This window comes from Monodon monoceros, unplaced genomic scaffold (genome assembly GCF_005190385.1).
Source record: "Monodon monoceros isolate NGI ecotype Baffin Bay Population unplaced genomic scaffold, NGI_Narwhal_1 Super_Scaffold_2, whole genome shotgun sequence".
NCBI lineage: Eukaryota > Metazoa > Chordata > Mammalia > Artiodactyla > Monodontidae > Monodon > Monodon monoceros.
This window is the reverse complement of record NW_021703776.1, coordinates 472,374-488,101: the sequence shown is the minus strand read 5'-3', so window position 1 is coordinate 488,101 and position 15,728 is coordinate 472,374. Positions and strand designations below refer to the sequence as shown.

Here is a 15,728-nt window from a genome sequence, read left to right as displayed (position 1 = left end):
AAATGATGAATGTTCACTAAACTTGTGATAATCATTCCACGATGTATGTAAGTCAGATCATTATGCTGTACTCCTTAAACATATATAGTTTATAAATTTATACTGTTATGTCAATTATATCTCAATGAAACCAAAAGAAAAAAAATAAGTGAGTTATAAGATACACTGCTATTTAACATTGTTTCAACGGTTTTAGGGAAAGCAAAAAGGAACCTGGAATCAGAGGCATTACCACAGGAGGAAAAGGAGATGTTTCATGAATTACTGGGATAAGCATTGTATCCTAGATGGATTAAAATATTTTTTAAAAGGAATTAGATTTATTTCAGTGAATGAAAAATATACGTTTGCAGAAAAGAAGACACAGCATTCACATGCCAGTTCTTTTCAAATTAATCTATAAATGCAACATAAAATCAATTAAAATTCCAGTGAGAATTGTGAACACAATGCTTTACACTTTTTTCTCCACATTAAAAAAATAAAATGATTCAAATGAACTTATATACAAAACAGAAACAGACCCACAGACATAACAAACTTATGGTTACCAAAGGGGAAAGTGGGGGAGGGATAAATTAGGAGTTTGGGGTTAACATAAACACACAACTATGTATAAAACAGACAAACAACAAGGTCCTGCTGTATAGCCCAGGGAACTATACTCGATAGTTTGTAATAAACTATAAGGGAAAAGAATCTGAAAAAACATATATATATATATATATATATATGCGTATAACTGAATCACTTTGCTGTACACCTGAAACTAACACATTGTAAATCAACTATACTTAAATTAAAAAGAAATGACTAATAGATATTTATCTACTTCATTCACTGCTCTGTAACAAGCGTGTAGAATAGAAAAACACACTCAAAAATAAATATCTCTGTGCATCAGAAACAAGAGAGTACAGGACGTAGGGTCTGAAGCCACTGGTCACTGCGTTCTGACCTGAATTACACACAGCAGCTAGGAATCGGGCCCCTGCGAGGTAACGGGGACTAAATGCACTCGTATAGGGATGCAGAGGGACCAGAGCCCAGCTTAGTGTGTGACACCTGGGTCTAGAGCCCCACCTCTCCCGGGAGGAGGCTGAGAAGGTGACGTGGAGGCTGCTCATCTTCCAGGCCAGGTCCCAGAGTGAGACCAAGATCTGGCGACGCGAGGACTCACATGGGCCATCCACCTGTGGCCGCAGGACGGGAGCCCCAAACTTTCAACATACGACCTGGCCCTGGACGAGAGATCTAGGGAGTAAATAGTGGAAAGAGCGGCAAACTGATACACAGAAGGTGACAGCAAAAGAGAGAATGAGAGTAAAATCACATAAACTCACTCGCGAGGTAAACCAGCAAATTCTCTAGCCATGAAAAAAACAAAGAAGAAAGTCCAAAAAAATAAACAGTTAAGACATGAATTACCTCCTAATGAAGACAAATTCATCAGGATGAATAAATCTAAGATAGATATGCAAGGATTCTATAAAGAAAAGTGCAACATACTGAATTGATGCTTTTTAAATGACCTGAATAAATGGGTAACTACCAGACTTAAGGATAAGGAAGACAAAATATCATAGAGATGCAAATCTCTTCAAATTATAAAATAAATTTGATTCAATTCCAATCAAGATTCAAATATTTTGACATTCTTATACAGGTTACCAAAATGATTCTAAAAATAATACCTCGTAAAGGGCCCAAAGTAATCCAGACTGTCCTGGAAATGAAAAACCAGGAAGACAGATAGGTGGTGCAACCCACCAGGATGCATCTGAAGCAGGAGATGGTAAAGCTGAGTCCCAGCCTGGCTGAGCACTCGGAACAGAGCAGAAGATGCTTCCAACTGACAGACAAAAGACACATAGCTGTAAAAATGGCCTTAGGCAAACTGGAATTCGGGATTAGAAAAAAAAAAATCAGATTGTTTTTCCATTACACCAAATATTCAATTATAAACTCCATATAAATTAGAAACATGAATGCAGAATAGAAGTCTCTGAAAAGAAACTATGGAGAATAGTTTTATTACTTTAGAAAGAGAATTTCCTGAGACTTAAAAAGCAAGAAATAGCAAAGGAAAAAAAAAGAATAAATCAGTCTTATCAAAACTGAGAACCTCTACACACACAAACTTTTAAAACAGAGTTAAAATACAAGGTACCACTGAAGCTAATACTTAAAACATATAAAGCACGCAAAGGATTAATTACTAGTTGAATGTATTAAAAACTCGTACACAATGAGTAACAAAAAGACAACCTTATAAGGAAAGAACAATGGTCATGACAGTCGACTGGCAGAAAGAAACCCCGGGCAACAGCTAAATGTGGGGAGAGTGCTCCGTCAAGTTCATGAGTCATCAAGAAAATGCAAATTAATCTAACAATGAAATGGCATGCCCACCAGGCTTCTAAAAAATTAAATCTTTTAATAAATATTGTTGAAGAGGATTATGAAATGTTCATGCAATAAGTGTAAATGAAGTCTACACAATGATCTTTATGATCGAGTCTGATTTTAAAATACACATTTCTCTACATATTTAATCACCTACATTTCACATACATACACACACACACGCAGATAATAGATAAAATTAGATATATACACACAGATATCTATGCATGTTTAAATTAAACTAGTAGGAGACATACGAATATTAACACTGGGTTTTAGGATCACAGGAACAATTTCTGTCTTCCTGGTGCCTGGCACATTGTAGATGGACAATAAACTATTTGTTGATGCAAAGAATCAGCTAATTAATGGATGATTATGACATTTTTGAACTTTTTTCAATTATGATATTTTTGAACTTTTTTCAATTATTGTATTTGAACCTATATAAGAAAAATCTCAAGTAAATTACTTCCAAGTCTACTTAGGAGTAACTCGAGGATCCCAGGTAGACAGACTGTGAAATCAAGTCCAGCACTGAGGACTTGGTGGCTATTTATATCATGACCTTCAGAGAATGTAGCACAAGGCATGTCTCTTTCTTTATGTCAGTTCAACGACAGATTTCTAAAATCTGTTATCAAGTTACAATGAATTCACTATAGTAGGAAAAGCAGAAAGATAGAGGCCAGGACGTCATCACACAGCACTGAGAATCAGAAGAGCGGGGTAGAGGATGGGATTTGGGAACAGTGATAGGATTGGGACGCACACGAATGGCACGCTATTGGAAGACTAGCTGGAAAACTGCTGTACTGCCCGAAAGATGAGGTCCGGGTGCGGAAACGATGAAACCACCATGCCCCTTCTGGTCCCTGCACTGAGGGAGGGTGTCTGAAGCTCCAACAGATGGCAAAGCAAGAAGAACCAGCCCCTGACTACTCCTTGCTCACCTGGGTTCATGGGGCAGAGCAGCCGGCGCCCCTGGAAGGGGTCAGCCCTGGGCAGCTTTTGCCAACACCTCCTCTACCCTCTGGCCAGAAACGTGAAGTTCATTTCATTCCCATCTGGAGGCTCTTTTCCCCCTTGTGAGGAGTGGTCATTGGAAAGTAAATTGGAGGGAAATGATCTCCTCTGACTTTAGTGCACAGGACTGAAGGGAGGCTGGGGGTCTCTGGCCTTGATGATTATCTCTACAGGCAGCAAAACAATTAAATCTGATTAAATCTTACCCCATGGGAGTCCTGAGGATGGTGTGTCCCGAGCTCGGAGGCAGGTCCCCGGTCAGCATTTTGAATGTGGTGGTTTTCCCAGCTCCGTTCACCTGTAGAAGCCGAAAGCACTGAGAGGAGAAAACAAACAAACCATAAAATCAAAATGATATCGGAAACAGCACTTGCTTTCACCCAACTCTGAGTTGATATTTTTGGTTTGTGTTATTTGTAGACTTCTACAATCATAAAATAAATGTATAACGCGTTTTATAGCTCATGCAGTACTTCTGAAATCACCGTGGCATTTGAGTGGTGTAATTTCAGTGTTAATTCACAGACGAGTAAGCAAATTCACGTCTGAAAAACACAAGAGGATGAGAAGTAAAGGCCAACTACCACAAATTATGCTGAAATTTCCTGTCCTATCCAGGGTGCATCCAACAGGCTCCCAACTATGTCCCTCTGGTAAGCACAATATTTTTTAGGAGTCACATCATCGTTATCATTATTATTCCCCTGCCTTCCTCTCTGTCTCTGTCTCTGAATCTCTCAGTCTCTCTGGCTCTCTCCTCTCACTCCGACTGTAGCCTAACGCTGACACTAATCAAGAAGGCCCTCTATTCCCATACTCTCGCTCAGCACCAGGTCACATCTCCTGCTTCACTCTGTCTTACATTCCGTGGAGGAAACAATGGCCTCGCTCTTTCACGGCCCCAGCCTCTACCTTGAACCTTTGGATATCCTTAGCTGGGGATTCTGTGGTGGAAGCTGAGACGTTTTCATTCCTACTGATCTCCTTCCAGAACACTTGTTTCCCGATGTCTCCTGACCTAAGCTGGCTTCCTGGTTCCCTGAACCCTGGAAAAGAGACTGTTCTGGGTTTCTTCTGGCCAAGCCCACCTGATTATCACAGAACCCTATTTTGTAGCTCCAGGTGCCACCTGCTTCAACACTCATGCTTCCCCCACCTTGACTGGGTCTCTCCCACACTCTGATATAGGGGTCCATCCTGCTGCAGACCTGTCCTGTCCCATGTCACTCGTGTCACAGACCACACCTGAGCTGCTATCCCAGGTACAAGCCATCAGCCTATCTGAACTCTATCTACCCTCCTGGCTTAGGCGTAAGTTTAGCTGAACCGTCCTTTTTCATAAAGTTCTGCACACGCCCTGCCTTCCCCACTCCCACGATGCTCCCGTTCCTCCTTCGAGGCCCCCTCTCTGGACTTACAGCTCCGAGGTGATTCACTCTGTACCTTTGACCCTTGCCCTGCTGTTACGCAACACTGTGTATGTTTGTGATCTCCCATTTCCCACCCGATTATTAATTCCTAGAGGGACGGGGACACATCTTAGCCACCCGTCTCTTGTGCAGGCTCTTGCATAGGACTTTACATCTAAGTCATTAAACTCAGATGCTCATAAACAGCCTAATGAAGAGAACCCAAAGGTAAATGCATCTTGGATCATTTCAGAGACTTGGAGCATCTCTCATAGGAAGTTTTCCAAGTTCTTCTCTCACACTTCAGTTTAAAACTAAAGGAGAGGTAGTAGCAAGACAGAAGTTTATATTTTAAAGCAAGGGTAAGAAAACATTTCCATAAGATGGCAAAATTCACGTAGCTAGTCTTAGAGTTGAGTAGCCAACAACTGCACAAACCACTTCTTTAACTTCTGTCCCATTTGACCACACACCTCGGTGAGGGTCTAAGGGTCCCTGGATGGATCCAGACCCATCTCTTGGCTTCTCTTCACCTCAGATCCGCTCACAAGTAGAGCATGGATGCCAATCAGATAACGATATAACATACTTTGAATCTCTCAGAAGCTTGGTACAATGTGAATGCGAGATACTCTTTTTCTTTTTAACAGTTAATTAAAGGTAATCATTTCCAGAACTGATTTCCCTTTATGCATTAAACACATGTTGGGAACAATTTGTATGGCTTCTGTCAGTTCAGATTAAACATTTCTACTAGAGTTAATGACACACACATTCATGGAAAAACAACTCTGAGCTATGGCTATAGTGTGTGAGTGTTTCTACCTTTCCAGAATAGCATATTACTAGACGGGCTTAACTGGCCACTTAAAGAGTACTGAAGTCCAAGCAGGAGTTAGAAGTGGTTTCCTTAATTAATTGGATTTATAAAATATTTGCACTCAATAGAGTCACCCCATAAGCCAAACTAATTAAAACTCCCTGATCACTTACATTTTAAAAATTATGAAACAGAAAAAACCCCATCACTCAATCAGCAGAGTTTTCACTAGGGAAAGAGCCGACTGACTCTCCACCTAGACCCTGCAGAGATTCCTGAAACGTGAAGCTGCTCTTAGTTTCCATTTCAGATATCCTGAGAATAACACGAACAGATGGACAATTAGAGTGACGCTGGTTTGCAACAGAAAAGGTACCAACAGAAGCTCTCTTACCTCTCCCCTGTGTAGGCCCAAGCTAATATCTGATACAGCGGTGGCCCTCTTGAAGAAGCCTCTGTAACTCTTACTAAGGTTGTACAACACGAGAATGTCTCCACCAGTTCTGCCTTCCAGCACCCTCACTTGCTCTTTTTCAACATCTACGTCCTTGGAAGATGTGACTGTGCCTCGAATGGCAGAGTGGCCCATGGGAGGGTAAGTCAGAGTTGATTCACACTTGGGAAATGGACTGGAAGAATCTAGAGGGAGAGAAAGGTCAGAGGTCATCTGAACAGAAGATGTGGTCCCCAGAGTCTGCGGTACCGTCTCTGGCCCACGCACCCGAGTTCTGCATCCCGTTGGCCGGTTACTATCAGGGGTCAACATTCATCCTCTAACGCAAAGGAAATGTACATCAGCCTAAAAGACAGTGACGTGGATGGACACCAAACTCAAACTACTTTTCAATTTTATGAGCAATAAAGTCGTGCCAGACTTTTGTGCTAGAGGACAAGTAATTTATCGCAAAGTTATAAGAAATCAACTTTGACCCCTTTTAGCAAACAGGCTCTTTAATAAAGTAGATTACGCACAAAAGTCCCCAAACACTATGGCTCCATAGCATGTGCTGGATGGTGTAGAAGGATGCACAGCAAGCACTCAGCAGACACCTGTCAGATGAACATAAAGGGAAGTTTCACCTCTGATTTCTTGACTCAGAATCTGAGCTAGCTCACTTTCCAATCTTCCTGATGATTTTCTTTCTGGTGCATTTTAGCTTTCAAGTAAATCTCAATTTCTGCAAACTGTAATATGCCAATATTTTAATAACTAAATGAGTACAGACAATGAGACAGTATTGTACCAACATCAATTTCCTGGTTTTATCAATGTAACATTGTGATGTACTGTATTATTACATTATCACAGTATCACTGGGAGGGTACATAGGCTCTGTCTGTACTAATCTTGCTATTTCTTGTGAGCTTTAAACTATTTTAAAATTAAAAGGTAGTAAAAATAAAATAAAATATCCATATCTAGATCCCAGTGGCCCCAACTCCTTTCCCTGTATTATTTTTTCCATACCTGCAATCACCACTGGACAAACATATAATTTTTCAAGACCCAACGTAGATGATGAGAAAACATAGCTACTCAGGAGTATGTGTTATATGGTATAATTTACGTAATATTCAAAAGCATGAGAAAGGAATCAATGGTGATAAAAATAGCAGCGCTTATCTACAGAGTGGGGATTGACCCGCAGGAGACTGTGGAGAGCTTCTGAGCTGCTCTTGCTCCTGTCTGGGAGAAGGGAACACAGGTGTGCACAGTTTATGAAGATCCACTGAATTGTACACTTTTCTTCCTGACTGTTGTCCCCCCTTTCCCAGGTGAGGGTGCGTCCCTGGCCCTTCAGCCTGGCCTGGCTGTCCAGAGGTCGTCTCTCCCTGTACCAGGACGTGGTGCCATCTAACCCATCCCTGTTTCCGAGATGCATCAGTTAATTCTCCTCATTAGCATCACCTGGGAAGCTTTACACCTGCTCCCTAGTCTTGTCCCCAGAGGGCGTCTGCCCCCAGGGTTCGGGGGCAGATGCCTACTGGTTACATCTCAAGTGGTTCTGGTGGATGGGGGGCACTGAGCAAGGTCACTGCTTGTCAGCCTCCTATCAGCAACACACATGCAGCTCATCCCCCTGCGCTCAGAAGTGGGCCACTTGGCCATCTTCCAGCTGCCGATCTTGAAAAATGGCATCTGCGTTACAAAGGAAGGATTCTGACGGGCGCTGGTGTAGCAGGACTTTGCAGGGATTCGGTGCAACTGATGTATCTGAAGGGAGACGCTGCCCTGGGCTGTGTGGCTGCTCGGACCCAGCCAGGGCCTGGGGTACAGAGAGCAGAGTCCAGCCCCAGACCAGAGAGAGAACAAACAGGAACCCCCCAAAGCCCACCCAACCTGACTCGGGTGTGGCCAGAGCTCAGGTTCTGATGGAGACCCAGATCTGAGCAGACAACACTGGCGGCAGCAGGACTGCAGGACGGGGACAGGTGCCGGGCAGGGAAGGGCACCCGGGCAGATGGGGGACACGCCGCTTGGGAGGGGACACAGGAAGCATCTGTGTAGATGCAGAGGGCAGGGTCTTCCTATTCTTTCCATGATTTGACTGCGACAGTGTAAAACAGTTCCTGCGTGAAGGAACGCAGAGTCAAGCAGAGGAGAGTAACAGACAAACACTGAAACAACACTGGCACAAATGGCACTGTGTTGAAATAATGCCATTTGCAGCAACATGGATGGACCCAGAGATTCTCATACTGAGTGAAGTAAGTCAGACAGAGACAAATACCATATGATATCGCTTATATGTGCAATCTAAAAAGAGGCTACAAATGAACTTATCTACAAAACTGAAATAAAGTCACAGATGTAGAAAACAAATTTATGATTACTGGGGGGTAAGGGGGAGCGGGATAAATTGGGAGATTGGGACTGACATACACACACTACTGTACATAAAACAGATAACTAATAAGGACCTACTGTAGAGCACAGGGAACTCTACTCCGTACTCCGTAATGACCTATATGGGAAAAAAAATCTAAAAAAGAGTGGATACATGTATATGTAAAACTGATTCACTTTGCTGTACACCTGAAACTAACACAACATTGTAGATCAACTACACTCCAACAAAAATTTTTAAAAAAGAAAAACAACAACAAAAACACAGACGGCCCTGATGGAGAAAACAGGCTCTACTGGAAACACGGGGAGGACGTCAAGCCTGGCCTGGGAGACGGGAGGGGCACGAGGAGGGTCCTGGAGGCGGGGCAGTCAGTCCTGACAAAGGACCAGCCCAGGCAGGGGACCAGACGCCAACGTCAGGGGTGGGGGCAGAGGGGACACCCCGTGCAGCATCCCTGGGTGTGAGGGGCCGGACTGCAGGGGCCTGGCTGAGAACCGTGGACCTATCTTTCAGCCAATGATTAGTGACCTGGTTAGATCTGGATTTTAAAAACACATGAATTTGGTCAGATCATTATTGTGACAGTTGTTCATAAAGGAGTGATAGGCAACTAATGTCCAAATTACATTAAATTTCTGAACTCTGTAACCTTCACATTGACAAAGAACAACAAATATTGACTATTTACTGTGAATAACAAAGATGTTATTCTTTTTTTTAAAATTTTATTTATTTTATTTATTGATTTTTGGCTGTGTTGGGTCTTCATTGCTGCACGCGGGCTTTCTCTAGTTGCTGCAAGCAGGCGCCACTCCTCATTGCAGCATGCAGGCCTCTCATTGCAGTGGCTTCTCTTGTTGCGGAGCACAGGCTCTAGGCGCATGGGCTTCAGTAGTTGTGGCACGCCGGGTCAGTAGTCGTGACTCACAGGCTCTAGAGCGCAGGCTCAGTAGTTGTGGTGCACGGGCTTAGTTGCTCCGTGGCATGTGGGATCTTCCCGGACCAGGGCTCGAACCCGTGTCCCCTGTACGGGCAGGCAGATTCTTAACCACTGCGCCACCAGGGGAGCCCTGAGGGCGTTATCCTAAAACATGGTTTCACTTATACTTTACCAAGTAAAGGTAATACCGGAAGTCTTGAAAGAAAGATCTTTCAGTGCTGCAGGAATGGGACACCCTGAAATCTGCCAGAGGGGATTCTACAGAACAGCGTTCACAACAGATCAAACTAGTGAGGGCCAATTACTGAACCAATTACGTTTGAAAGGCACTCAGAATTCTATTTCAAACGCAGTCGGTATTGGAAATCTACAGATTCCAGAGGGATTGTGGCCAATTCTAGAGCTTTGTGATGTGTATTCAAAATGGTTCTCCACTTGAGCAGATTAAAGGGGTTCTAAAGGAGGTACGTCGATGAAGTGACTGAGACGGAAATCCTATAAGGAAATCACCACAAAGTGCTAACAGTGTGTCTATAATCTTTAATAGGTTCTCCTGTGATATGGTCCTAATTAGTGATTTCTCCAGAAAGGATTCATTTCTTGGAAAGAGCAAGTCGACAGATTCAGGACACAAGCATTACGGAGGGAGAGACACGCATTGTGGACCCTACACAGGAAAGCACATTCCTTCCTTAATATTTAAAATGCATTATCTGACAGTACTTCAGATCTCCTTGCAAAACCACCTGAAACCCTATCGAGGATACAGGGAGGTGGGTGTAAGGATGCTGTGTGGCACAGGTACATGCAGATGCGTGTGGTCAGCCCACACACGCGCGTATACCCCTTGGGCTTTCATCCTCAGCTAAAAAACAGGAGAACGTTATTAGCATCATTAATTAAAGAATATTAAATCAATAAGAAGAACATGATAAGCAGTAGTAGCAACAGGGTAAGTGGTTATCGGCACTGGATTTCCATACATTCCTGCTTTTAGGAGTTGATGCTATTTCACCATAAAAGTAAATTATATTATGGCATCAACCAAATTCACCTTAGATGCTACAATCAAAATAAGAGGAAAACTGAGCAATACTAAAGGAGAAAATTCATTGAGGCAATTGAAAAACTGGACCGATTATCTCACAGGTTGACACCTTGCTCTTGACATTCTCCTTCCTAATGTCGTTCATTCACTAATAAAAAAAACAAATAAACAAAAACAAAGCAAACAAAAAAACCCATAAAATCCTAACTAGCAGAAGTGTGTATGACACTGATCAGAACGTTTCTTGTCTTGCAGCCTCCAGGCTGGAGTTGCCATCAAGGACGGGCCCCGAGGGACATACCTGGGCCACTGCCAGAGGTCCCCATGCAGCAGGGCCCTCAGGAGGAGAAGGACCATCCCTTGTACCGCCAGCTGCACAAAGATCCAGCCCAGGAAGCTCATCTCGAAGAGGCTCATGTACAAATCGATGCCAAAGTTGTGGGTCAGGTTGTATCTGATCTGATTGTAACAAGAGTTCTATCAGCCCTTGACCCAGGCAGAATTGAGGGAAAATAGTGAAGACCCACTTGAGGACGTCACAGATGTTCTGCAAATTCTGTACAATGAAAGAAAGAGAAAGCAAATTAAGAGCTCTTTGTAGAGAAAGATTATAAAACCGCCAATTACATGTCTCATACTCAGTAATGTCCAGTTCTCCCTTATCACGCAAATTTACAGCTGTCCACAATGAGTAGTCTCAACTAGTGTGATCTGGAGACAATAGAAAATTCAATGAAGACTTTTAGGGGTATGTATTGTTATTATATTACAGTTTATTGTCTTCTGCATATAGACATGGGAAAACCATGAAAGGTTCATTTAATTTTCCCTTAGTTCTGGTCTTCACTGACTACCACAATTTACAGATTTCCTCCAGTCCTAAAGGAATGTATTAATCCCACTTTTCATAAAACTATGTCCCTGGATCAAATAATGTACGACATGAAAGATTTTTGTCTTCCTAGTTATAAGGTGGAAATAAGAGACTATTACAGCTTTTAAGTCAGGATCTTACAGTTCAGAAAATAATTAATAATGAGGACTTAGATCTGACTGTAAGGGATTCACACTGGTGTCTATTCCCATGTGAACAAAGCTGTTCTAAGGCATGACACTCAGCAAATAATCTACACGCGTGACGGGCGTGGCTACACAAATCCACGGAACAGCAATTTATGAGTGTCTAATTCACAATATGTGGCGACTGATCAAGTAGAGAAATAAATTACTGAAACTAGGAGTTTTTCATCTACCTACATCGCCCTCCCGTCAAAAGACAGCCTCGGCGGTGGGAGAGAGAGATGCTCCACATCCTGAGTTAGAACCCAAAATGCCTTTTCTGTACATATCAGCTTAGAAACTGTGATTTGGTAAAAAGTAAAATGCTCATATTAATATTGTCGTTTGTATACACGATGGTTAATACCAGTTACACTGGCATTTGATACTGGTCTGAAAATCTAGTCACCTTTCTTGTCTTATTCCGTGATTTCATAAGAATATGTTGCCCCTTGAACTTACAAAGGAATATTTGAAATCACCCATTTATCACGTTGAGTTTTTTAAGCGAACTATATCAAAATAAAGAGCAAAGGAAAATAAAGACCTTAGCAACAGCAATGAAATGCCTTTCATTATCGGTTAACAATTGAGTTTGACCCATTTTTTTGCAAACAACTTCCTGCTTGCTGATTTCTCCCCAGGTGAGTGATGCTACTTATAACAGGAGGGAACAAAGCCTCCCATTCACCTTAGCCTTAGAATCTCAAGATTCCTGACCCTTCTCTTCTGTGTGTGACCCGTCCCCTGGGGCGGGGATTGTCTCCCTTGAGTCTGTCTTCCTCCCCCTTTAGTTCGCGACCAGGACCCACGTCATACCTGAGCTCCGATGGGGACGAGGGAAACCCTGTTCTGCCTCCTCCAATTTCAATGTTCTCCTCAAGCTAAAGCCAGTGACTCATTCTGCTAGCTGCTATTTAAAGGCTAAAGACACTAATACAGATTAGTGTCAATAACAGATCTATAAAAATCACCAAAATAAATTGTTTCACTGGATGCATAATGAATGTTTACAGAGCTCACTGCTTCTGTACAAACGTGAGGCACAACAACAGCAAATAAGATGAGCCGTCGCTGCAGAGCTGACCAATTCCTGGCGCGTCCGGGCACCAGGAAGGGAGCCCGTCCCGATGGAACAGGCCTCGGTCCCGGACTCGCCAGACACCGCTCCAGAACTGGGAGGCCGGGCCTTTCCCAGGCTGTTTCCTCAGCCCCTGAGTCGAACCAGCCCCAGGAGTAGAGAGGAACGGCATCCACATGGACAGCAGGGGTCAGGAGAGACCTGTGTGGTCAGAGCCAAGAAAGAAAGCAGGAAAGAAAAGTATGGAAATCCGGGGCAAAGGAGGGTGCAGACTATGAAATTCATTCCCACAGGCAGCTCAGGGGAGGCTGAGCAAGACACTAGATGAGTTAAAGCAGACACGACCCCGGCAGGCCTCACCGGGAGGAGCATGGAAGGACAAGAGCGGGGTGTCAGAAGAGCTGGTTTCCAGTGGACCTCGACGCCTGCTGGGATGACACCCAAAAGGGGCCTCTCGATGCAAACGGCCTGCTGGAGGGGTTCCCTGAGACAGGTACTTCCTCACCAGGAGTAATGGTCCTCGACTAGGAGTCCAGTCTCTTGGAGACCTCTGCTCCAACACCCTGAAAGCAGCAAATCTAAACATGCCCTGGGGCTCAGAGGGCAGAATCGCCCGGACAATCCAGACCTGTTGTGGCCTGACAGTGTGGTCTGCACGGGGGCCAATCCCACGCTGGAGCAGCTGACCCCGAAGAGAGGAATGTCTGACCCCTGTGCCCCTGACGCCAGCACAGGACACGCTCCACACACACAGCCACTCTTCCAACCATCGATTGGCAATTCACCCGCAAACAGGGATGCGCTGTGAACGCGCGGCTCAGCCTACCCTCCACTCACAAAGCGGGTACACAAACTGCTCATCTTGTGCCCGCTGCGGCCAGCCTGGCTCTGGGCTTATCAAGGCACAGGGGTTTCTGCGAAGCAGAGTCAGTGTCTCTTTCTGGAGGTAAAGACAGTGGAAACCAGCACATCTGCGCTGAGCTCCAGCTGGAAAAGCAACAGTAGTCTAGGCGTTAGTCCCAGAGCCTGTGGGAGGTCACTAACCTGAGCCTTGGAGACAAAGGCCAACAGCCAGGGCGTGACAGTCATCAGCATGGTGCAGAGGCCGAGGAGGAAGTTCAGGGAGATGTAGGAGATGAAAGCCACGTCCGAACTGAAGAAGATTCTGGAGATGAGATACATCCATGGAAGAGACGCGCATCTGAAATGTCAAGTGAAAAGTCGTGTTCCTTGTCCTGTAACACTTACTTCTATACATTGATTTAAAGATGAGATTTTGCTGGCCTGGTTATTTTTCCTCCCTCAGTGAACAGGAGCAATTGTTACTTAATAAATCCGGCAGTTATTTTCTAAAGACAAAGCACATTTTCCGTAATATATGGGCAGAGCCCTGGGCAGGGTCCAACCCGGGCTAGGACGTGCGACCTGGAGAAAGCTCCAGTGTCCCCTACCGCACAGGGCAGGCCTGGCCTCCCTTTCTGCTCACAGCCTTCTCAGCAGAGCAGGGATACACCTGTTTTTCAGAGAAGATTAAATCACTAAAGCTACCAAGGGTGGGAAGCTCTATATAAAAAGAGGACGTACCATAGAACTGGAAAGCTTCCTTTCCGGGGTGCCCTGTGCGTGGGCTCCATGCCGTATGCCTCCAGGGTGTTCCCTGATCCTACAGCCCTGAAGGCGGGTGCACAGCCCCATTTCACAGATAGGACACGGGATGGACGCGGCTAAGATACCTGACCGAGGACCCACGGCTGAGAAGCAGCAGCTGAAAGCGGGGGTGATTTGTGTGTGAGCCCGAAGCCGTGGCATGAGGGCTGGATCCGAGAAGCGGCCCCCGGAAGTCTCAGATGACCTCACACTCTAAGAAGATGCCCAAAATGGTCCTCTGAAGAAAATATCTCTTCCTTCTTCCTTCTCCAGAGCACAGAGCCAGGGCTCATTCGCGGCCGACTCACCTCAGGCTCCTCTGTGACCCCCACCCTGTCCCGCCCCAGGAAAGGAAGCCGCAAGTACCGGCAGAAGAGTCACTTACTTTATTGTCTTTATTTTTATTCTTTCATGCAGCATTCTTCCCATTTTCATGGAAAGGAACAGTCAACAAAAGTTGATCAATTGAAAATATATTAGGTCGTTATAAGAACCATGATGATATATGTATACATTTATGAATACGGTCTGCTTTACTGACAGAATGTATGAAACAGCTGAAGTCACTGACTTCAAGTCGCGACCTTTCTCTGAAGACCCCGCGTGCTGCCATGTGCTCTCTGCCCACTCAGTGCAGACCTGTCACCGTTTTCTCAGGCTGATTTAGTGGCTTCACGTGAAATACCTTGGTAGCTTCTAAATGCCTGAGGTTTCGTTAATACGTTAAGTAGCTCTGAAAAGCATGAGACTTCAAAATGACGCTAGGCCCTCGAGATAGCTTTTGATTTGAGTACGGTTCCTTTTCCACATGAAATCTATGGTATTCGTCCCTGGGTCAAAAGATACACCCTCGTATTTCAGAAAATAGGAGATATATATATATATGTGTGTGTGTGTGTGTGTGTGTGTGTGTAATAGTATACATAAAATCATATAGTTGTCAACAGCAGTCTGCTTCATAATTCAGGCGTGAAGAAAACGGTTCTCGAGCGTACAAGGTAGAGGTGAGTGCTTTAACGCAACTGCTCTTAAATATCAGTGCTTGGTTCAAATAAACATATTGGTGGCTCCAGTCGTCCTGTTTTTTTCTTTTCAAGGAAGGAATTAAATTGGCTTAAAGTGCATAATTTATTTTTTGGTAAAACATACGGGAGCTTCAAGCTACCGTATTTTAACGATTAAACCTGGAGGGTGGCCGCCCGCTCATAACTACTCTACCGTTTATGGGGTTTTCCTCCCTCTGAAACCGGTCCCACCTCCACATTGCAGGATTTTCCAGACATGGACCAGGATTCTGTGACCTCATCTTCATAATCCTTTAGTACTAAATGTGCACCAAGTATGCGGTTAAGGTTTCCATTTTTTATATAAGCCAGATTCTCTTTTCTGTCTGAGATTTTCAGGTGTTATTTTTTTCTCTCTTGATGTGAATTCTCCTCC

At 44.1% G+C, this 15,728-nt stretch overlaps 1 protein-coding gene across 1 annotated transcript in view; it reads right to left on the bottom strand.

Moving 5' to 3' along the window:
• Window positions 1–15,728, bottom strand: part of ABCA13 (ATP binding cassette subfamily A member 13) — a 262,933-nt gene that overhangs the window by 70,222 nt on the left and 176,983 nt on the right. Inside the window, 5 exon segments of the mRNA XM_029233962.1 lie at window positions 3,639–3,748; window positions 6,056–6,248; window positions 10,803–10,972; window positions 10,974–11,057; window positions 13,686–13,842. Of these exon segments, the coding sequence (XP_029089795.1) occupies window positions 3,639–3,748; window positions 6,056–6,248; window positions 10,803–10,972; window positions 10,974–11,057; window positions 13,686–13,842 (714 nt within the window).